Here is a 24621-nt window from a genome sequence, read left to right as displayed (position 1 = left end):
CCATTTTCAGGCCAAACCATTCTCTTTTCTTCAGGATGATGAGATTTCTTGTTTTCCTTTTTCTTTAGTGTGTTATGTAGCTGTTTGTGCATGTACAAGATCTTCAGAATTACAAAGCTCAAAGTCTCAAACGCAATGAGATATTCTTTGTAAAAGTTAAACGCTTTAATGCTTCGTTCTAACACGCCCCCACAAATCTACGTCAATAGAGTAGATAAGAATATAACCGTAAAATTAAAATTCTGCACTGAGGAAACAAATCACACTTTAAGCACTCTGTCAAAGCAGGGCTGACAGGCCAAGCCATGTTAAACATTATGCTAACGTATACGATCGGCAGAGGTGACCAAACGATAATGCCATTCATTGTTGATGATTTTCATCATCGATTTTTATCGATTAGTTGTTGCATCCCTAAATACAAATGATCCAGTCATTGCCTTGGTAATGCAACAGTTTACAGACAATATGAGATGTAAATAGCAACCATTATGGAGGATGATCAGATATTTCTATTAGTTGTTTTTTTATTAATTTGTGTGAAATTGGTAGCCCGGCAATAGATAAGTGAAGTGACCAATCTTGAGTGGCGACATCACTACACACATCTTACCGGCACGGTTCAGTCTATCCAACCATTCTGAGAAATCTGGACTGAGCAGAGTTTGTAATCATGTCGTGCCTTACGAGGCGTAAGTGGAAATACAACTGGAACCAGTTCTTACTGTTTCAAAAACCGTTCGGCCCGATGCTGGAAAATCAGCTTTTGGTAACATTATAAATGTCTTTTCTGCCACTTTTGATCATCTTTAGTTTAAACATTAAAAATGAGAATTCTGTATTAATTTATTCAAACCCATTTCATTTCAAACCTGTAGGACTTTATTTCTTCTTTAAAACATATATTAATATTTGGTTGCCAACATTCTTCAAAATATGTTATTTTGTGTTCTGCAGAAGAAAGTCCATCCATTTCAGAACCCCTGACCCTTGAAGACAAATTAGTTGTCCAGTCCAATTTGAAAATATGTAGAATTTCCCCAGTCCTGGTACAAATTCACTGCTATTCCTCCTATCATATTTGTAGTCGGTTTTCATTAGATATTTTACCAAATTGAGGTCTGAAATCAGACTTGCAGCTAAACCTCAGTAATATGTTGTTTTGCAGCAAACCTTTAAAACATGTTCACTGTTTTGTAAAAAAAAGAAAAAAAAAAGAGAGAGAGTATCTGCATTTCTTCTGATGAATGATAAAGTTATGATCAGATGTGGAGTCATGTTGTGTGCATACTGTTGAAGCGCAGGGTCTCGGGTGAAACCAGCTTTTCTACCTTTCTCAGCCTCAGGCATGTTAGCTTTATTATTCTCATGCGCTCACAGTCTTTGAAATTACATTCAAACTCACACGCACCCAGTTCTGGCTCCTGAGCTGGGCATGTTGCTATTCAGACTGTCTGAATGTGTTATGAGCAAGCACAACAATGAGACACAAAGCAAAGGCCTCCTGCATTGAAGAAATCCAACGCTCCTACATTCTCCAGTTGTTAGCAATTTATGTTTTCCACCACCCATTGACAATGGGCTGTTTAAATTGAATTAAACATGCCCGCATGTGTCACTGTCCACTCAATCCCTCTCAGGTGTCCTCAAGTCCTGCTGGAGCTTTCACTTCCAGGCTCTTCCACAAAACTAGCCGCTTCAGGCTGGGAAGTCTTGGCCTGCAGCCCGGAGCTGGAACCTGAGATGATAATTACACTGTACTGCCCTTGTCATCTGCCCATAAACTTTATACCCAGAACGAAGGAGGAGGGATACTAGAGGAAGGAAGTGTGATGCGCCTTTGGCTTGATGTGCTGCCCTGCTTAAGAGCAAAGCTTTTTGCAGGATGGAGAGCAGCAGGAACTCAGCCCTAGTGGTTCTTTTTAAGTGCAAGTCATTTCCCTCTTGTTACATTCTCTTGTAGATGTTTAATAATGGAGGACACACGAAGCCTATGGGCTCAGAACCAGCCGACATCTATCTGTCGGAAAAAAATGGACGCCCATCCTTGGGCTGCATGATTAATCAAAATCAAAACTGTTACTTGAAATTGCTTTTGTCAACAAAAGAAAAACTGTAAGGTGGTTTTCTGCCAAATAAAAACTCAGTTGTTTGACATTCGAAAAATAAGAAATGAAGATAGCCATACATATTAGTATTCTTATTTTATAGATCCTACTCAATCATGCAGCCCTACTCTGCTGTATCCCCACTTTTTTGTCTTCACAGGAAGTAAACAGCCAATATCAAAATGGAATAGACTACAGAAGGGTTTGACTTTGTTTTTTCCTCTAATCAGAGAGGAACAAAGTTGATTTCCTTTCTAGAACTGATGTTCCTGAGGAAGCAATGGCCAAACCGTTCTCATAAACTCTCCCGGACTACTCCGGGCAGGTGTAGTCCATATCCGTGTTGTCAGCATTACGGATAATCCGATTTTTCAAGTGGTCAAAAAGATGATTCACTGAGACAAACGTTATTGGCATGGTGAATGCACACACTGTCCTGTATGGAAAGAGACCCAGTGAGCCTTTGTTTGAGACAGAGCTGCCTATTAAAATGCAAAACAGGTTTGAATGCTGACCTGCTGTGAAGCTACCGAAAATGCAGATATTGCCATTCAGTTAATGGATCCCGTACTGTTCATGTTTTCAGTTTATGAATGATAAATGTAGTCAAGATAATCGCCTTATGGGAAGCGTCCTGTTCTCATTTCTGCTATGATAGCATTAAGTAACAGCAGATTGGTTGCAGCTGTCAGGCTCTCCACTGAATGCTGTCAAGATGGTCATCTCAGCTTTACGGCCTTCTAATGAAAGAAACAATTGACTGTGAATTAAATTAGGTAGTACACCAAATGCAATCACCATGATGCCTGATTTTTTTTTTCTTTCAGTAGTAGACAACCATTCAAAAGTAAAGGTCTTTATCTAACTGTTCTCTGTCTCTCATTCTGCAGGAATCGACTACAAGACTACCACAATCCTGTTGGACGGGCGGAGAGTGAAACTAGAGCTTTGGTAAGTGGATCGTAAACTCTTGTCTGTCTTGACAGAATGATGCATCACCTACTAAAAGTAAATGCAGTCTTTCTGTTAAGAATCAGTGTGTTATAGTTGAGCTTCAATCCACAGACAGCAGGTCTTCCTCCTTATTGCAATAAAAAAAGCACTGAGGCAGATTTGCTAAATGATAAATGACTGCTTATCATGTTCATCGACCTTAAAGATATGAGTTTTATTATTTCCCATTTTGCAGGAAAGATGAGACTGAAGTAATGGTGCTGAAAAGTCAGCTTTGACATCACAGGAATTTATTTACTTTTTAAGCATATTAAAATAGAAAACAGTTGTTTTGAAATTGTAATAATATTTCACCAATATTACTGTTTTTACTGTATTTTTGTAAAAATGCAGCCTTGGTGAACATATGAGACTACCTACTTTAAAAAGGATAAATAAAAATGTGTAATTTTTTCAAACATTTGACAGGTACTGTATGTGTGTGTATAGACCCCTTTTGCGCCGACGTCACAGTTACGTCACGATGCTAGCTGGAGGCAAAACAAAGTGAAAACTGGAGGTGGCCAATACAAGCCAGCACAGATTTGGCTACATAATAAGGAGCTTAAATTACTTTTATTATTATTAAATATCCTCTTGTTGTGTTGTTTGGTGCAAGTATCAATGAAAAATTAAAATGCTGCATCTGGAATTTTTAATTCTAGGAAATATTCACATGATTAAAATCGCACCGTAATTTCACTCTTTACATTGTCGTCGTCTCTGCGCTGGCTCGGCAGAACTGCAGATCGTACACACAAGTCTTGTACAGGACCATATAGGCATCTAAAGATTTATATGCCCTCAGTTTCTCTTTACGATCGGTTTATATTAAGGTAGGTGTAGAAGTCAGGCCACTTAACCGAGGTAACTTAACGTTAATCCTGTCAGATCGTCCATGCATTGAGTGAGCGTGTGAAGGCTACGGGTCGGCTAATCTGGTTCTGTCCGTTAAAATTAACTTTTGAAAATAACAATCGCGGTCCTGGACACTGAGTGACCTTACACATTAAGATAAAATCTGATTTTCTCTAGTCATTGTTAAAAAAACAAGCTAATAAACCTTGCTAACTAGCGTTAGTGAAGCGGCCAGAGGGATCGTTCTGCCTCCACCTAAGCTCCGCCCACATAAAAACGTCACCATGTTTACCAACTGAAAAGGGGTCTATACACTCACCTAAAGGATTATTAGGAACACCTGTTATATTTCTCATTAATGGAATTATCTAATCAACCAATTACATGACAATGAGTTCACTGTACTAAAATGGCCCCACAGTCACCAGATCTCAACCCAATAGAGCATCTTTGGGATGTGGTGGAACGGGAGCTTCGTGCCCTGGATGTGCATCCCACAAATCTCCATCAACTGCAAGATGCTATCCTATCAATATGGGCCAACATTTCTAAAGAATGCTTTCAGCACCTTGTTGAATCAATGCCACGTAGAATTAAGGCAGTTCTGAAGGCGAAAGGGGGTCAAACACAGTATTAGTATGGTGTTCCTAAAAATCCTTTAGGTGAGAGTGTGTGTGTATATATATATATATATATATATTAGTGCTGTCAAACGATTAAAATCAAAAAAAAAAAAATTATCGCGATTAATTGCATTGTCATAGTTTAGCTCACGATTAATCACAATTAATCGCACATTTTTATCTATTCTAAATGTCTCTTGATTTCTTTTTGTCCCATATGTTTTTTTTATTGAAAACAACATTGGTACTGTGTTCAAATTCACAAATAATCAAATAATCTCTTACACAATGTAACACTGTCCATCAATAAAAGGGTGAAAGAAATACTCACGAGGTCCTGATATTGACGAGGGGGCGTAGAATTCGCATCAGCTGTGGTTGTGTGTGTTTGCTTGGCCATCATCAAGCGGTATTTCAGACTTGACGTGCTGCGATGATGATCGCTCAGTTCACAACGACAAAACACACAGATCACTTTAGTCTTGTCAATTGAACCATTTGGCAACTTTTCAAAAGTAAACTTTCCATTCAGAATCTTATGGCATCCATTCCGGCATCTCGCGCTCATCATCCACTCAAAACGTAACGTTAACCAGCTATTTGGCCGGCTCGCAAGCCCAAATGTGTGTGTGCGGCGTGCCTGTTGTTTTGTTTACAGTCTAGCTAGATCAGCTTGCCCTTTGGTCGACGAAGCAACAAAATGTCCTCGAGCGACGCAAGCCATTGAAATGAATATGTTTCATAGCGCAGCGTGCGCATGCCACGTCCTGTTACAAAAGCATGTGAAAGAAAACTGCAAAGTTTGCTAGGCTAAAAGACAGTTAATCGCGTGATAAAAAAATTGTATAGATACAAAAATACATAATTACATAAATCATAAATAAGAGAAAGTTCCAAACTGAGAGGCTGTTAAACATCCACAGAAGCATTTAGCCACTTCCCCAGAGACTGAGACAGAAAAGTTTCCTAATCAGGAAGGCATTGGATTGTAAGACAGCAGAATTCTACATTACGAAGACAAACAACAAGCTCATTAGCGTTAACACAGAGTGTAGTAAGTGCCCGAGGAGCAATTTTCAAAACCCTTGAGGGTTTTCCCATGGTGTGCTGCAATATGCTGGGCTATATAATGTAATGCTTTATAGTAATTGGGCTTCTTACTGCATATACCTTCTCATAGAGTCTGTCCTCGGGGCTTTCATCTCGCTCTACATCTAGCTTTGCTAAGCTCCCAGGTAAATCTGATGGGCTCTCTGATACGACAGCACTAAACGGCATTCTCAAGAGTGGGTTCAGTCCCACCACTTCAAAAAGGCAATGGCCACTCTGACTTTTTAATGCAGATATATTTAACACTTTCCAGCCAATTACAGCCAGTTTAACTGTGTGAATGTTCTCACTGAGTGAATGCAGCTGGAAAGGTTATTTTGGGTGTGGACGTGCTACAGTGGAAAACTCGTTTTTCTAGCCTGTGACGCCAACACAAATGCCTGAGTCATCTTGGATTTGGGTTAACTCTAAACTCAGTACAGCGTCCAAAACAGTGTCGATTTCAAATTGATAGCTTTGTTCCAAAAATGAAGTGAGCTTCTATTTACTGCCTACATAGGCAGATGCCTTTTAAGGGAGCATCCTACCTGAAATAGAACCTCTTAAGTGACAGATTTGGAACTCATTTCATAGGCATTAACTCTGAGGGCCACACAAATAGCATTCCTAATGCGAAGCATGGAGACTTGAGTTTAATATTAGCATGTTGTTAAGTTAGCAACAGTGCTATACTCTAAAAGGCGTAGGAAATGCATAGCACGTTCTGTAAGTAGCTATATTTTTAATTGTGTTCCACTCGTTCATCTGCCATCTTGCATTTTTCAAAGAGCTTGTCACAGTGTATTCTGCTATTGCTGCCTTTGCTAAGAATTTGATTGTGGCCAAAAGAAGGTAACTTAAAAGGCAGGACAATTTTTCTCCCTACCTTTTGGGACAGCTCTCTCATCAGAAATCTGCTTATGATGCCTTTGTGCCTCAGCTCACTGTGTTTTGAAATTTGAAATGATGTGTCAAGCTTTACTGACATGGTATTTAAAGTATTTTTGTCCTGACTTGTCTCTGTTTGCTTCTAGGGACACCTCGGGACAAGGCAGGTTTTGCACCATTTTCAGGTCGTACTCCAGGGGAGCGCAGGTAAAGTGTCACTTTAATGTTCTTGGTCAGAGGACTAATGTTGTTCTAAGTGCTCAGGCAAAAGGTCATCACTTACTATAAACAAGTTTACATAAACCATAAGGACCAGTATGTTTATATTCAGGTGAGTTCAGAAGTTTGAATTGAGCAAGAACGTTTCTCACTAGTGGGATTCGAGAGTGTTGAAATGCTTTTGCCGAGCACAGTTCATGTCCTGTTAGTCTGTTAACGTCCCTCCTCCTCACTGCATGAACAGGATACCGGCTAACAATGCATTGTTTGTTTGGCCTCTACAGGGGATCCTGTTGGTGTATGACATCACCAACCGCTGGTCATTTGACGGGATAGACCGCTGGATCAGGGAGATTGATGAGGTAAGATTAAGCTGCTCTGAATGATAACAGGAAGTGAGGACACAATTGTACGCATAGTTCTGTAGGCTATCCACCTTATTTCTAACATCAGAGCGAACACTTTTTTAGCTTAAATGTGTCTGGATTCTTGTGTCATCCGCTTCTAGTCATTTTTAGCTGTGCAAAACAGCCTGTTATGCTGCTTGATGTGGACTAACCAGCGGATCAATCTCATCACATGCCATCTCAAGTCACACAATTGCATTCTCAAACATCAGGCATCTTGAAAGCAAGTTTATTGTGTTATTGTTTTTCGTTTGCACGCAAGGAATTGATAATGTACGAAAGAGAGCCACAATGGCTTCCCCGAACTTCATTTAGAAATTTACCGGTTAACTTGAAACCCACACCACTGCGGTGGCTGCTACTCCAGGACGCAAAACACTTCTTTTTTTTTTATGTGATTTGTTTTACGTGAATGTTACAACACGAGTGAAGCCCAAAAATTTGTTTACAAAGGAAATAATGGGTTAGCAATTAAATGTTACATTGCAGCCATGGAAACATTTGGATTCATGCTGAATAAGAGAGATATATGAGCCCATAAATTTAAGCTTTGTAATTTATTTTGCTATCTGGTCACCAGATTATCGCTGAATTTAAGTTTTCCATTAGTTCCACTGGACATGGAATCTCTTGTTTCTTTCTCCAAATCTTCACTTGCGTCTTACACAGGGAATTATAAATGTTTCTTCCTTTTGGCTCATTGTAACGAGGTTCGTTGTTGTGGGAAGGAGAAGGCGGGAACCGGCGAGCAATAAAATTGAAAGTAAAAAACAGCAGCCCCTCAGACGACTGCTGTCACATATAATAAAACAAAACACAACATAAGATCTTCATTGTCGTCGCTCTTCCTTTATGCTTCCACTCCTCCGTGAGAGATACGAGACCGTCTAGTTTCACTTTCTCTGGCATCCCAAAATCAAACATAGCCTAAATGTCTTGGCACTGCGGAAGATAAAATTCGCTCTTCAGACCTTTTGCAATGAGTATTAGTGTGTCGGAACATCAGGGGAGAACATGAAGACATTAGAAAAGAGTAGTCTATTTCCTGTTCGTGTCCCACATCCCTCTCAGAGCGGTAGGCTATATGACGCATCTTGTTGGGAAAAATAGAACGAATGTTTTTTAATTAATACTTTCTTATATTATTTCGGTAACCATTATTTACTGATATTTCAATGATTTACAGGATTTAGTGTGTTGTTTCACTGACAGAAATGCTAAAGCCTTGTTAATTTAGGTGTGTGTGTGTATATATATATACTGTCTATATATATACTGTATGTGTGTGTGTGTATATATATATATATATATATATGTGTGTGTATATGTCTACATACACGCATACATGCATACATGCATACATACATGCATACATACATACCCACATATCCAGCCCTACTTCCATTTATTATAGCTATATTGTCTTTCGTCCTCCTGTTCCTGGCCCTGTGCTTGATATCCAGAGAGGATGTCCTCTCTTACTGCAGCCCCCTTCCTCGTAGGCTTCTCTGTTACAGTCTCTTCCTTCCTTCCTTGTTTGAAAGTTGTATGTTCTTGTGTTTAATTATGTGGATGCATATGTCGGGAACATATCTGTGCTGGACAAACCACACATATGATGGAAAGAAAGAGGGTTGTATTAGTTGGAACAGGAGACTTAAACTTGAGAACCTTTGACCTGCTTTAGTAAATATTTGAATACTTGAGGCTGTGCTTTGACTTTGCTGCTGTTACTTGAGTCAGACAATTCATGAGTCATTTCAACACAGAATGAGCTTTGACCTTGCTGAGCTTTGAAAGGGTGCATGGTGCAGGGATTTGCTCAGTAAGTGTCAAATGAGTTTAGGGAGTAAACGGTTTTAGCAATCAACATATAATAACGTGCACTTCACTTCAAAAGTTTTGGGTCAGTGAGATTTTCAAAAAATTGTAAAAAAGTATTACAATAAAAACAAAAACAGAAATGCTATGAAATATTAATTTAATCTAAAATAACTTGTCTTACTTAATTTATTTAATCCCATTTTAAACAGTAGTGTAGATATATCCCCATATTATATGACTACTAGTGTATACATTATAGTTTTATTTTATTTATTTATTTCAATTTCTGATAATAGTGTAAATTAATCATTTGGCTTTGTATTTATCAGTAAGATTTAATTATATTATAAAAATACATATACTATTATAAATAATCTAAATGTAAAAAGTGTTAATTAATGCACAATTGAATGTTCAGTAATGAGCGTTACTCAAAATGTAAATAATCTGTAATATTGTCTGATATGGTAACCTATACGGCAGTGGTGAGCGGTGACTTTTTTTTACCCGTGTATGTATGCTGGGTGGAGCGTTATGGGAAAAATGCACCTGGTTACAGATGCGTTGGATGGGATTTAATCATCGTTTGGCAAATAAACAAATGACGGAAAATTGCATACGTATTTTACCATGTAAGCTTTATGGTACACCTCAAACAAGGGAATTTATAGTAATTTATAGTATTAATGTTATTTCAGCGAGGCCATGAATGGCTTGGGTATGCAGAGCATTGGTTATACTGATATATTGTGCATCCCTACTTGGTCTTGAGTCGCATCTTTTTGGAGCACGATTCGAAGAAATAAGATTTGAGACTTGACTCTGGTTTGATTTGAATCTATTTGCAGCTGCCTCGTACAGCTCCTCGACAGTGCTCTTTTCTCTGTGGACTAGAGAAGGCCACAGAAATGACAGGCCTTATTGAATAAATAAATGAGACTAGCTGTGACACTGTTTGAGATTCACTCAGTCTGACAGGACTGTGCATCTCCCTCGTTCTCATCTCTCTGGCCCCCCTTTTGTAACCCACTTTCTTTTCTCTTTGTCTTTCCTCAGCATGCACCTGGTGTGCCCCGTATTCTTGTGGGTAACCGGCTGCACCTGGCTTTCAAGCGACAGGTTCCCACAGAACAGGCACGGGCATACGCAGAAAAAAACGGCATGACGTTTTTCGAAGTGAGCCCCCTCTGTAACTTCAACGTCATAGAGTCGTTTACGGAGCTCTCACGCATCGTGCTCATGAGGCATGGCATGGAGAAGTTCTGGAAGCCCAACAGAGGTGAGTCTTTCTCCTGAGCATTCAGAGGAATAAGATAACCTGTGATAGACCGATACGGCAACATCTCCTCACTTTCAAATCCATTCAAAGTGACAAAAAGGCCTATTCTTCCTGATATTTTAGACCGTAATGCCACTGATACAGCCGTTCATTACCTTCTGAGTGATGCAGGAAGGCACGATCAGCATAGTTTTCCATTAGCATAGAAAACCACACTGTATGTCGTCCAGAGCTACGTAATTAGAGGCAGAAGGCTTTCAGTGAAGCACTTCTTTCTCTGTCTGTTTCCACTATTATGTGGGATTTTCCCATGAGACATCGCAGTGCCCCAGATGAGCTTTTTAGCAGATGCGGTATCCTGCATTTCAGAGAACGGGAAGTGCTTTCAACATGCCTTTCAAAATGCCAGCCATTTACACATTCTCCTTGACTGTTCATGCAAGAACTGTTATGTTATTGGTTGTTTAACAAGTTTTTCATTTTTTTATATCGTGCCGTCCTAATTATATTATATTATGAATAAAATAAAAGATCCATCTGTTGGTTTAGAAAAGGCTGTCGGTTAATTTGGAATTGATCGACGAACCTATTTGGATAACACTTTACTTAAGGCTTATGTTATGCTTGTGTAAACAGTTATAATACATTATAATATGTAGGTTACTCCTTCAGAACATATGATGCATTAAAACACATGACAAGCAACCATTTCAGATGTGACAAGGAATTTGCAAATATTGTAATGCATTTTAACTTTGGTTACAATTATTCACGTTATGAATACCTTTAATGCCTGGTTCAGATTACACGATTTTTTTTTGTCTGTTCCGATAGTCGCTGTGTCAGATTACGTGATTTTGACTCCTAAAATCTTGTCGTGTCGTGGACAAGACGCATGTCAGACTACACGTTGCTTCCTGACCAGTCATCGCATGTTGTCTTTAATGGCGTGTGTGATGTCATAGAGAAGGTGAAACTAGTAGCGAGTGACTTCCGAAAACAAATGTAAACGAACAATGGATGAAGGCGTGAGTGTTGGCTGTCCTTGAGAAGGCAGTGAGTATTGGCTGTCCGTATTCAGAAAAGAAGGCTTTACTGTAAAAAAAGAAAGAAAACCCGACAATGGACACGTTCCTGGATTGCTTGAAGAGGACAGTGTGGGCTCCAAAGAGAACTTGAGATCAAATATTGTTTTCTTATTTTTAATTTTAGTTTTTAAGTTAGCACCATCGTCTCTCTTTCGTTTCGCCATTTTTGAAAGTTGTGTACAGAAAGGCTTCTGTGCTCCTATTGGTCAACCTCATACATGTGACGGAACCGTCGTGGACGACCGTTAAAAAAATTAAACATGCTAGTCTTTTTGTCGTGATGTCGTGAAGCATCGCAGATGCAACGAAGGTTGTCGCCCACTATGACGCACTATACGAGATGATACGATCGAATCTTGCGTCCCGACGTCCGTTGTCGTTTACGAATCCCCACGACACCCTACGTCAAACGGATCGTGCCAAAATCGGGCTAAAATCGTGTAATCTGAACCAGGCATAAAATGCATTATACATGAAGGCGTTTTCACTATAGTTACAGATATCATTCATGTTTATTACAAGTTTAGAACCCCCTAAAAACTGTAGGCATGAGCAGGACTATTCAAGAGTTACAACTGTTAGTAAATATGGTTTCAATCCCAACCACTGACTGTGTTAAAGAAGCCTTGCTAACATCTTCCCAGAGTTAAAACAAAAATGTAGATTACATTCTAATACTTAAATAATATTCCCATGTGAGTCTAACCATTTACATTGGACTCTATCTGAAAAAAAAAAATGACCGTGTTAACATATGCTGAGGGAATGTTGAATCATTTAAAACGTTCTCATTACTTTTGTAAAGAGAATAAAAATGATCTCAGCATGCAGATGCATTGAGACAGCTACTAATGAATCCCTGGAGGATCACATGCTTGCTTATTTCGTTTTTATGGTTCGATTATGTAACCGCTCAACGTCCTGATCGCCTTTGTTTTGTAACTCAAGCGTGTGTGTTTTGTCTTTTGTGTCATTGCAGTATTCAGTCTGCAGGACTTGTGCTGCCGCGCCATTGTTTCCTGTACCCCTGTGCACCTAATCGATAAGCTACCGCTTCCTGTAGCCATCAAGAGCCATTTGAAGTCATTCTCCATGGCGAACGGCATGAACGCCGTCATGATGCACGGTCGTTCCTACTCGCTGGCCAACGCTGCCGGAGGCAGCAAAGGCAACAGCCTCAAACGCTCCAAATCCATCCGGCCGCCTCAGAGTCCGCCACAGAACTGCACCAGGAGCAACTGTAAGATCTCCTAGCCTCTGGGCATAGGGGTGGGGCCGCCCCCTCCCTTCCCTTCCCTTATATAACACTCAGGTGCACACGGGCAAACACACAAGGAAACCGACACAGGGCTGGGTCGATGACGCAACAGAGGTGTGGCACCTCCCAACGTGGAGAGAACGGCTACATTGTTCCCCTCACATTGCTGCAGTACATTTGATTTCTCACCCACAGACCTTGAATAAAAAACCGAGTCCTTCATCAGACTCTTTGTTTTTTAATGCAGTGATCACCGACAGCATGTTTCCTTCTTCACTGGCGCCCTCTGCTGGAGAATTCATGCAGATTAAACCCTGCAGTGGCTGACAGGCCTCATTTTGAAGTTGTTACGCTTTGGTTGAGTTCTCGGTTGCTCACACTCATAATCCTCTGTGCTTTGTATATGGTTTTCCTCTTTTTGGCTCTTCTGTTCTGAAATAGCCCTTCTGTTCTCCCTGCAACATGGTCACATGGTCTTGCATGCTTGCCAACAATGAGAGGGCTGATGCGAAATTACTTGTAGTGCTTGCGTATGAACTGATGTATTAAAAATGTGATTTGCACTGCAAATTGGTGGTCTTTGAATTTGCCGGCCGTTTGCACAATGACTCAATCAACATAGTGAATTAACAACAGAATGTGGACTATGGGACCACTCGGCTAAAAAGAGAGACGGCACAAGCATTTCCATGCGCATTCTGTTTGCTGGAAAGTCCTTGAAGATCCAGAAAAAAAGGTGTTACTCTTTAGGTCAGAACCGGCTTCTCCTTAAACACGGATTACAGGAAATTTCTCCTCAGGGGACAGTATTGGCAAAGAGGTTTTTTTTATTTGTATTTTTTTACTCGGCTCCTCTGATTTGCTTTTTCCTGCATGATTTGTGGGATTATTCATCACATTTACAATATTTTAACATACTGTAATTACCTCTCCTAATGGCCAGCGTTCAGTACCACAACTGCCTGATTTTTCTCATTTGTGACCCTTCAGTTGTCACACATTTCAGTACTTTCCCGTTATACTTTGGTAAAAATGCACAATGATTTCAAATCCCATGTGTTCTACCAGTTTTCAGTGTTGTCGCATGAGTTCAAAAGTCTGCTCTTTTGCTCAGAGCCCTTTTAATCTGCACATACAGCATGGTTTCTCTGTATATATGACGGAATGAAGGATAATAAACCCATTCAAGCTTGCTCCTAAATATCAAGCACAGATGAAATCTACAGCACTTCTTTTGGCTTTTCCTGACGGTTTCGAATCACGTCCGAAGCAGCAGCGCATTTCTTCCAGGTCTAATGAGCCGCGTTTGCTGAATAATAGATGTTCCTCATCTTTTCCCCGTTTCTCCTCCGCCCCCTTCATCTCAGGGACGAGCCTCGTCCTCCAGCGACAGACCTGCCCAATGAAGCCTGTTTAAACCGGGCTGAGCGACAGGCTGCCAGCAGGAGGCCTTTAAACTTCCTCTAGAGGGCTGTGCAAGCTCTCAGTGTTTGACCTATAAGCTATTCGCTACTGGCCTTTTGCAGTCGCTATAGCTGATAGAATGAACCTGGCGCGTGTTGGTCTTGCATTTAGAGCAGTTGTGCATATTAGTATCCATCTGTTGGGTGAGATGATTTCTAAAGGGTCCACAAAATGTTATTGGCCTCCCCCCCCCCCCATTAATCTTCGAATCCCGAAAGGCTGTGGTAATAGAAATACTACAAAGAAGTGTTCTTTTATTCCCTTTTGGACATCTTCAGAATCCGTAGGTATTAGTTTGAGCCTCTCGGTCGAGAGCACTGGTTGTTCTTCTCTGTAATATGCACATCATACGGTGCAAAGAAATTCTGTGACTTAGTTAGAATGTTTCATTTAACTTTTTTTTTTTGTATTGTAAAGTGTTTTTCCTCTTTGTAACTGAAGCCTCTGATTATATTTTAAAAAAAACAAACAAAAAAACATGCTCATGGTTTTTAAGTTTAATGTCGGGCAGCATGGCGGGACCCTCCTGGTGTTTCCTCTTCTGTGTGAACGGGATAAAGGGAAAAGTGATTTGGTAGGAACACACAATTTTAACACTATTTTCCTTTGGTTGAAGCTAAAAGCTGCTGAAATACCTGCATAATTATCAGAAATTCTTGCAACAATAACAATGAAAAACTTTTTTTTTAAATTATTGATTGTACAGTTCTTAAGTGTATGAAAGCAATGACTTTTTCACAATAAAATTGACATTGTTATCAGTAAAACAAAGTTTTGAGGTTCTTTACATCCAACATCGCTCACCACAGATGATGCTTATTTACATATTAAAATATTTATTTGTTGATATTTACAAAGATAGCAGAATAAATTATTAGGATATGATTGGGGTAAAATGTTAGCTTGTTTTTCCTACTTCTCATGAGGAAAGTACAGAGCCCTGCACATGACTTGCAGGGTGAAAAAAGGATATAATGGCCACGCATTTAGAATTCATTCCCATGACTTATTAAATTGTTCTTCTGTTTTAGTTAACTAAATGAAAATGTTAAATAATGAACAAATTAAGTTGTGGGAAAACATGGTTTCCAAATAATTCCTCTCCCCATCCAATACACTGGATAGTTAGATTTTTCGGAATAAGTTACAGATAAATGCAATATTTACAGAAAAATGCATGTACATCAAAAATAATCAGAGAATCACATATCGAAGGGCAGAGTATTAATCCAGTTTGTGTTGAAATGTGGTGTCTGGTCGAAGTCCTACATGAAAGAAAATAAGATCAAGATGATGAGAATGTTTAAAAGTGCTTTGTAATGAGCAAAAAGTATCAGCTTTACTCAATGTATAACCTCACAAGAAAAATGCTATGCTTTTTTTCTGCTTTTACAGGCTGCCAGAAAGAGTGAGATGGAAATACATTTTACAAAAATATTAATCTTATTTCGATCCCCGCTGCAAGTCAGAAGGGATCGTGGGCTACCGGTGTGAGCTCTAGGTTGTGGCGTTTGAAGGCATGGCCCCTGGCAGAAGAGTATCTTCAGTATGAAGGTGCCCTATTCTGGGGTTTCCCTGAAGCTTGCTAAGGACTGTAGTTCCCTGAGTTCTCATGTGTTGGGCTGAAATCTCCACAATCACAACATGTTTCTCTTTCTGTTGAGTGCAGTATTTTACTAACGATAACTAGATGCAAGAAGAAAGTATGTTAGACCAGACAGAACACATGAGAAACACGCACCTGAGGTGGTATGTAAGGGGCCATTTCCGTTCTCTGCTTCTGTATAGTTTGTAGTTTATTCAAGAGAAACACTTTGTCTTTTCCTTCCTGACAGGCAGATGGAAGAAGAGTCACTGAGGTTAAAACTATTCGTTTTTGACGACACTGATGCTAAAGCGAGGTCCGTATTATCTCGGCACTCACATTCACAATCTGCTCTCGCAGAGTCTTGATGAGCTGTTTCCGTCCCTGAGTGATTTGCCAGAGAAAAAAAGTGATGACTCTGAAAGAAGAGAGGGAAGTATGAAGAAAAATCCAGAAAAAAGGTTTCCTTTTGTGTTAAGGCGTTCACAAAACATCCTGCTTGTGGACTTACAGGATGATGAGGGTAATCAGATAGTAGAAGAGTTCACTTCTCAGTACGTTTTCAAATATCCACCAGACCCATTTGCTTTCAGGAGGGTCCTCCTGGATTGAATCAATCCAATTGAAAATGGCGTAGAACGGGGTGTCGAGACCCTGGAAGGGCCCACACTGAACTGAGGGCTCCAGGCTGCAAGACAAGTGGAAAAGACTGTAAAATACAGTAAGTGCTGGTTCACACAATGCATTTTGCACCCCACTGTACTGCTTTTATCTACATAATGTGCTAGACCAGTGGTTCTCAACATTTTTAGACACCAAGGGCAAGGTCCTCCCATCCATAACCCCAACCCCCCACGAAAATATTCAAATGCCTAATTTTTTGCCTCATGATTTATTTTATGAGGTTTAAGGAGAAGGATTTTAAAATTATATTTTGAACTCAGAAATTTTACCCCATTAAAATATATGGAAGTCTGGCAAAACTAGAAAAATGTACATTCAATAATAAAAAAAAACATTTCTTTAAATTATTTTATAAATTTTTATGGCTTTTCTGGCTATATAGTAATTACACTTTTAAATTAGGCTGCCTCATATATCCAATAGTTGTTCAGAGGTTGAGTTATTATAAGAAACATCTTGATTTTTTTGTCGTTTTGTCTTATTTTTAATCAAGTCGGAAATCAAAATGGAAGTTGCGATAATCTTTTATCCCTTTTGTGACGTCTATATTTGAATAAAAAACACATTCTGGAACATGAAAAAATTTAAGGCGGCACTTGAGTTTGTTGGATCGCTGTGGTTTGCAATTGCTGTGATGTCATGTGAGTGACAGGTTGTCCCGGCGGCCCGCACTAGCGTTAGATCCAGTGCTGTATCTCACAAATTTAAAATCAAGAGCCAAAACAGCCTCGTTCACACAATGCGTGGCTTTACATCTTAAAACACTAATGGGCTTTGAGTCAGGTTTTTTGTTCCTTTAACTTGACACGGTTAGATTTTTTAAAGGGATACTCCACTTTTTTTGGAAATAGGCTCATTTTACAACTCCCTCAGAGTTAAATAGTTGAGTTGACGTTTTCGAATCCATTCAGCCCATTTTCTGATATTTAGAAGAATATCAGTAACCAGACAGTTTCTGGTCTCATTGACTTCCATAGTAGGAAAAAAAAATACTATGGAAGTCAATGAGACCAGAAAATGTCTGGTTACTGATATTCTTCTGAATATCAGAAAATCGGCTGAATGGATTTGAAAACGGTAAAACTCAACTGTTTAACTCTGAGGGAGTTGTAAAATGAGCCTATTTCCAAAAAAAAAAAAAAAAGTGGAGTATCCCTTTACCCTGTTCTTGCCATGAACATACCCTTTCAAAACAACTAAATAAATAAACCGACATGGCATTTTAAAAACGTGGTGCTTGCAGAACAAAGCGCCCATCTAGGTCATGTTTAAATAGACAAACAATACCAAAAATCAGAGGATTGGAATGCAAAAACACCTCAGATTTAAAGTCTGTTATATCATTGAGTGGAGCCACTCTCTTGTCTGTCGGCGAATTAGGAATTGTTCACGATAATACGAAACAAAATGAAGCAACAAACTACATTGAAGATATGTCACTTAGTCGGTAGTCAACTCCACCTCCACACTGTGTATGCTACCATGGACAGTGTGCCCACAAACGAGGGGAAGAAGAGCAGGGCGATGAAGACCGTCTGCATCTGTGCGGCTCTGCCCGTGTGTTTGGGAGGCTGACAGTTCATGCTCAGACTGATCTGAAACAGAAACCGTGAGACTAAGAACATGCAATATAATCTCGACTGCAAAGGACAAAGTGATGCTATAATGGTGCTTACCTTTTTCAAGTAAAAGATGATAAACAATTTAATGACTTGCATTACAGGAAGTAGGGGGGAGAAGTAAATTCCAATCCTGGGGCAGACAGGAAGAGAGATAAAAGAGACAATCAGCTTGAAGGAATATCAAAGTATAGACCTGAAGAGATGCGGATATTGACTTACCAAGCCAGAGTCTGGGCATAGATCAGATCGAGTACATTCCTAGCAATGTCAAACTCAGGGACGCCAAGCCTCTGGATGCACATGGTTCCGATTACACTGTAGCAATTTTGAAAAAGTGAAATGAAAGTGAATCTATTGATTCTGTGTCATCTGTAATCAGTAATTACTCTTCATTTGGAAGAGTCCACAGGAATATAATGAATAGAACTGTAATCTAAACCATTTCCTTAGATTTATTTATTTATCAGTCTGTAAAAACACTTTATTCTACAAAATTAATGGCAAATCTGTTTTTTTACAGTATTCAAAAGTTTGGGGTCAGTAAGATTTGTAAAAAAAATAATAATATTTAAATTTAGCATTTATATTTATTTACTCAGCAAGGATGCATTTAATTGTAAACATTTATAATGTTACAAAATATGTCTATTTTTAATAGATTTATGATTTTTTATTCAAAAAATAATAATAGTTTCTGAAGGAACATGTGCCACTGAAGACTAGCAGTAATAAATAGCAGTAATATTTCACAATATTACTGTTTTACTGCATTTTTAAAAAAAAAATACATGCAGCCTTGGTGAACATATGAGACTTTTTAAATACATAAAACCACAAAAAAAAAAAAACGTAAAAACGGCAGTATATTAATTCTTTGAAATCTGTGAATGATTCTACTAAAGCTGCATACAAGTTTTACATGTGAGCTGCCTTTTGCAGACCTCCTTCAGCAGCCAAGATGTATTTGACTCACTTGCGTAGGAATTCCCCAAAGAAAATGCCGAGTAGACAGAATATGAAGTCAATTATCAGCAGTCGATACACACTCTGCCCCACGAAGGACTCCCAACACTTGAATATAAAATAGATTACAACTGTGTAAAAAGAAACATAATAATGCTTTGCTAGTGATCCACGATCAATTACACTTATGGAGCACCTACTGCGATTTCTTTGGAAACAAAATTCAGCCAGTAAAAGCAAAGAATTCCAAGAAGGGACATCTTCAAAATAACATTTCTAGGAACAAAACAGACAATAATAATGAGGTCACCTGGCATTGTTAGCAATAGAAATCTGATGCTTCTGGTGACAAAACAATGATCACACCTGATGATGCTTATGTAGATCTGTGCACGTGGATTGGAGTAGCTCTCCATTTTGCTGATGAGGGAGAAGAGGAGAGGCACGATCAGGTTGATGAGAGACACAACCACAGGCAGAAGCAGAGTAGATGCCTCGGCCTTTAAATCATTTGGATCATGATCTAAATCAAAGGTCTGCAGCAAAACATAAGCACACGAGCGTGAAATGCAGGCAAAATGTGTATTTTTTTGTGTATTTACTACTTTGTGAATGAACTTACCTGCTCATTTGTCCACAGGTAGAAGATCCCTGCACTGGAGCCTATGGCGAGTCCTAAAGAGAGCAGCCAGGCGAGTAGGTGGAGAGACAGGCGCTTTATTCTGTCAGACAGGGACGTTTTGTGTTTCTCCTGTAACCGTTCAGATAAGGACTCCTGGAAGACACGGTCAAAATGAGCCAATGGAAACGGAAAAGGGATGAGACCTACAAGAAGGTATGCGGGTATGAACCTTCAGCTGAATGCCGAGGTTGTTCTTGTTGTACTGAATGGCTTTTTCATTGACAACACTGAAGTCCCAGCTGCACAAGAGACGCCATGCTCCTCCAGACACAGGTCCTGTCTCCAGCACAAAGTTATTCTGAAAGGATCTGGACATGCTGAGGAGGAGAAAAAAGAAAACCAGATCTTTTTTCTGCATTCCATTCTGGTATTAATCTAACATTAATCTTGTTGCACCATTCATTACTTCTGCTCACATGGTGACCTTTGAGTCACTCAATAAAAAACCATCGCACACCTGCAGATAATAGGTCTGTAGGAAAATCGACCAAAAAAGATTGGTCGACAATCTACAAATGAGAAACTCCCGCACACTTCATCGGGCCTGATGAAGGTTGTGAGACCGAAGAATTTTTAAATGCAAGGTCTGATAGTGTGCGGGAGTTTCTCATTTGCAGACCTTTGAGTCACAAAATGCAAATTTTCAATTGTCAGGGAAACGATCATAGCCAATGACTGGATCCTTATATTTCCATATAGCTTTCGAATGGCAAAAATGTTACGTGAGAAAGTCATGGAAATTGTGCCACAGGAAGTTATCTAGCATCAAAACAAGCTTTGTATTGCTTGTATGCTGTAAAGGCCTTAGCAACCAACTGTACCGCTAAATATGTTACCTGTAGATAAGAGACACCCCACACAGCACCAGATATGCAGCTATGGTGAAAAAGTAGGCCAACTGCATGTTGTAGGTTGGTGTGGATTCAATCACTTCACCATTATAACCACCATAGAACAAGACCGTCTGGTTGAAATAACCCTGTCGACAAAGATATTGTCACTCCATATTCTATAGATCTAGAAAGCCAAAGTTTTGTATGATGAACAACACAAGGTTCAGTTCATTAAGGTTAGTTAATGCATTAATTATCATGATTTTGTTGGACAATATTTTTAAAGAATTTATTAAGATCTTGAATAAAAAAAAAGCTTTTAAAGCTGTAAAAAAATCATGATTGGTTTATGATTAATAAATTATTATTCATTTACTTAAAGTCCCCATGAATTCAAAATTGACCATGCTTTGCCTAAATTGATCATTTTGTGGTGATCAATTCATCCATGCAAGTCAATCCACATAAAGGTGAGATGGCGATTTTTAGTTAAGGTTGAGGTTAAGGTTGCAGCAGTTATAACAAATAAAAAATAGTTTTATAATTCCAATTAGTGTTACACCTACTTTTCTAGATCCAATCAGGTGCTAGTTGGAAAAAAAATCCACGCCCACTATTTTGCCTCATTTAGTATTCCGAACTCTCGGAAATACGTCACAACACTTAAGAAAATTAGTTTGCAACTTCTGGTTCATGGGGACTTTAAAATATTTAAGTATGTATGTAATTTACCTACAAATTGCTTATAAATCTTTCATTATGTTACATCATCACCAAATATTGGATTCAATTCAATTTGGTTTTATATTTATTTTTGGAATTGAGGCCTTATTTATCTGAGCTTACATTTGACGTTTTTGAGTGATTTGTGGATAATTTTGTCAATTTTACACATAAATACGCACACACACATTTATGTCCACAAACAAACTATTTTGAGTATTACAGACTCAAATCTGTGAGGCTCAGATCAATGAGGCTTACGATTTATCAGTTCCAAAAATAAATTCAAAACCTGTCCTAATTAAAAGAAAACAAGCTGACAAAAAATTGGATGCAATATTTGGTGATACGGTAGCATAACAAGACACTTATAAACAATTATTTGCAGGCCGGTCACAAGTTAATGTTAACAAATTGAACCTTAGTGTAAGTGTTAATAAATATAATGTTTGGACTCAATTTTAAAACTCACCACCCCTGTGAGGAGCTCAAGTCCTCTGAACCCTGTGATGTCGCTGATATTGGGCGCATGCACAATTTGTGGGATTGTTATGAAGCAGAAGTTGATGAGAAGGGAGAAGAGGTTGAACTTCAGCAGCCATTTAAGGAACAAGAAGTAGGAGAGGACAGAAGTGCCAAATCTGCCCCCGATCTCCTTCAGGGTGTCCTGCCATAAAACCAAATTCTGCCTGGCTGATGCCAAGTCGGCGCGGAATCTGCGGAAAGACTGAAGAGGCGGATTATTAGTCTTGAAATATTACGGAGCACTTGATTGTGAACCATGATAATAACAAATCTAGATTTTAAAAAGTGTGTTTATGTTTTTACCCGAGACACCTGTTGACGACAGTCTGCAGGGAGGATGGTTTTTGAGAGTTTGACCGAGTTCACTCTATTCCTGTTGAGGGGAGTGTAAGTTCAAGTTTAGATCAGATTGAGCATTGTGGGAAATACTGCAAAAATGTATTATTATAAAATACATTAACCTGATTGTTTTCCTCTCATTTAAGGGCATAGGTAATGATCGAATTGCTTGAAATCTGCCTCCGGCTGACCGGTTAACCAGGTCTGTTACCAGTTCAGATGTCTCTGGGATCACAGACATTCAGTTAGTTCACATCTAAAACAGCCCTTCTTTTTGTAGACAGTGTAACATATGTGCTTAGGAGGATTCTAATTTCGCTTTAAGTGGAGTTAACCTGTGGAAAAGTCAGTTAAATAGGTATGATTTGGTAAGGCACACACTTCTCAATAAAAGGTCTAACAGCTGAAAATGCATATCAGAGCAAAAAGCAAGACATGAGGTCAAAGGAACAGCATGTAGAGCTCAGAGACAGGATTGTATCAAGACACAGATCAAGGGAAGACTACAAAGAAAATATGCTGCATTGAAGGTTGACAGAAGCATGTAGCCTCCATAATCAGTAATGGAAGAAGTTTGGAACAATAGACCCCTTTTGCGCATGGAAAATGAATATGCTGTATCTGGAACTTTTATTTCTAAAAAATATTCACATCATTAAAATCGCACTGTAATGTCACTCTTTACATTGTCGTGGTCTCGGCGCTGGCTCAGCAGAACTGCGGATCATACACACAAGTCTTGTACAGGACCATATAGGCATCTAAAGATTTATGCCTCAGTTTCTCTTTACGATCGGTTTATATTAAGGTAGGTGTAGAAGTCAGGCCACTCAACCGAGGTAACGTACGTTAATCCTGTCAGAACATCCATGCATTGAGTGAGCGTGTAGGCGGCTACAGGTCGGCCAATCTGGTTCCGTCCGTTAAAAATAACTTTTGGAAATAACAATCGCGGTCCTGGACACTGAGTGACCTTACACATTAAAATAATATCGGATTTTCTCCAGTCATTGTTAAAAAACAAGCTAACAATCCTTGCTAACTTGCGTTAGTGAAGTGGCCAGATGGATCTTTCTGCCTCCACCTAAGCTCCGCCCACAAAAAACGTCACCATGTTTACCAACTGTAAGAGGGTCTATTAGGACTCTTCCTAGAGTTGGCCTTCAAGCCAAACTGAGCAATGGATGGAGAAGGGTCTTGGTTAGAATGATGACCAAGAATGGTGATGGTGGTCACTCTGGTTGATCATATAAGATGATGGTAGAAATTTACAGAAGGGCGTCACTGCAACACTTCACCGATCTGGGCTTTATGGCGGAGTGTCCAGACTCAAGCTTCTCTTCAGTGAAGATGCATAAAAACCCACTTGGAATTTGCAACAAAAAGCACCTAATGGACTCTGTGACAAACATTATTCTCTGGTCTGATGTACCTCAGTTCCAAGCATCATGTATGGAAGAAACCAGGCACTGCTCACCACTGGGACACAATACCATCCCAACAGTGAAGTGTGGTGTGACCAGCCTTTTTCAGCGGGAGGGACTGGGGGACAAAATAGAGTGAGCCGTAATGAAGTCTTAATCTAGAACCTCGGATTGGGCAGAAGGTTCATCTTCTAACAGGACAATGACCTTAGGCACACAGCTAATACAATGCAAAAGTGGCTATGGACAGCACTGTGAATGTCATTGAGTGGCCCAGCATGAGCCTGGGCTTGAACTCAATCAGAGAAATGGAGAAATCTGAAAATGGCTATGTATCCTCTGATGGTCCATATCTAACCTGAAAAAGTTAGAGAGGATCTGAGAAGAAGAATGGCAGAAAATCGCCAAATGCTGGTGGATTTCCACAGGAGATTCGAGCATGTCTTTGCGTCATTACGTTACATTTGTACACATAAAGTAGGAGTCTTGCATTACCTCACAAGTTTCATTCATCTAATAAAATGACCTGTGTGAGAAGTAATTCAGCACTATATATAGTAACTACACTATTTGTACACTACCACCAGTAGAATGTTTTTGTAAATAAAAAGTAGCCTAAATAATATATTTATTCAGAAATTAGTACATTTAGTTGATCAAATGTGACAGTAAAGATATTTATATTTCAAATAAATGCAGTTCTTTTGAAGTTTCTGTTCATCAAAGAATCATGAAAATAAATGTGTCCTCAAATATAACGTATATAAACAAAATTCAACATATAAAACAATAATAAGAAATGTTTCTAGAGCAGCATATTTTAAAGATATTTATAGATATAAATATCAAGCAGATTCGGTCAAATGTGACTTACTGTTTTCAACTTCCTGTCGGATTTCATTTGCAGTAAGTCCCAGGGTTCCCAGAGCTGTGCCATGCTGTGGGAATGCACTCATCCTCCTCATTCTGCTGTTTTGATCATAGATTTGTCTTGACAGAGAATAAATAAATTCCTTTTAAATATTACATGTATGTATACATACTCCAGGAACAATAAACTGCTGGGTTTGCTGACCTCATTTGAGGAACAAGGAAGCTGTGGTTTAATTGTAGGATACAAGGTACAAGTGGGCTGTGACTCAT

The 24621-nt window shown here is 39.2% G+C and overlaps 2 protein-coding genes across 6 annotated transcripts in view; one reads left to right on the top strand and one right to left on the bottom strand.

Annotated features, from left to right (window-relative positions):
• rab40c (RAB40c, member RAS oncogene family) overlaps nucleotides 1-15049 on the top strand; it is a 24230-nt gene extending 9181 nt beyond the window's left edge. For all 3 annotated transcript variants that reach the window (XM_039686052.2, XM_039686051.2, XM_039686050.2), the window contains exons 3-7: nucleotides 2999-3059; nucleotides 6706-6766; nucleotides 7063-7140; nucleotides 10066-10288; nucleotides 12356-15049. In XM_039686052.2, coding sequence (XP_039541986.1) covers nucleotides 2999-3059; nucleotides 6706-6766; nucleotides 7063-7140; nucleotides 10066-10288; nucleotides 12356-12630 — 698 coding nt within the window. In that variant the 3' untranslated portion in view covers nucleotides 12631-15049. The remainder of the gene's footprint in view (nucleotides 1-2998; nucleotides 3060-6705; nucleotides 6767-7062; nucleotides 7141-10065; nucleotides 10289-12355) is intronic.
• Nucleotides 14450-24621, bottom strand: tmc5 (transmembrane channel like 5). 3 transcript variants are annotated; one of them, XM_089128472.1, is made up of 18 exons: nucleotides 24554-24621; nucleotides 24353-24447; nucleotides 22177-22279; nucleotides 22019-22088; nucleotides 21663-21917; nucleotides 20471-20613; nucleotides 19804-19951; nucleotides 19575-19727; nucleotides 19319-19488; nucleotides 19153-19228; nucleotides 18963-19060; nucleotides 18209-18304; nucleotides 18044-18119; nucleotides 17829-17962; nucleotides 16195-16371; nucleotides 16023-16101; nucleotides 15840-15926; nucleotides 14450-15363 (listed from the first exon to the last, which is right to left on the bottom strand). In XM_089128472.1, exons 1-18 carry the CDS (start codon nucleotides 24619-24621, stop codon nucleotides 15301-15303), a joined length of 2091 nt encoding a protein of 696 aa, XP_088984598.1. In that variant the 3' UTR covers nucleotides 14450-15300. The 3 variants fall into 3 exon arrangements, with proteins under 3 accessions (XP_088984598.1, XP_039541983.2, XP_088984597.1); XM_039686049.2 differs by lacking the exon at nucleotides 24554-24621 and having other exon boundaries at nucleotides 24353-24541; XM_089128471.1 differs by lacking the exons at nucleotides 14450-15363; nucleotides 15840-15926; nucleotides 16023-16101; nucleotides 24554-24621 and having other exon boundaries at nucleotides 16204-16371; nucleotides 17792-17962; nucleotides 24353-24541.

Source organism: Pimephales promelas, chromosome 3 (assembly GCF_988280905.1).
Source record: "Pimephales promelas chromosome 3, fPimPro1.hap1.1, whole genome shotgun sequence".
In the NCBI taxonomy this organism is placed as follows: domain Eukaryota; kingdom Metazoa; phylum Chordata; class Actinopteri; order Cypriniformes; family Leuciscidae; genus Pimephales; species Pimephales promelas.
Note: the sequence above shows the minus strand (reverse complement) of the source record. Positions and strands in the feature narration are given on the sequence as shown.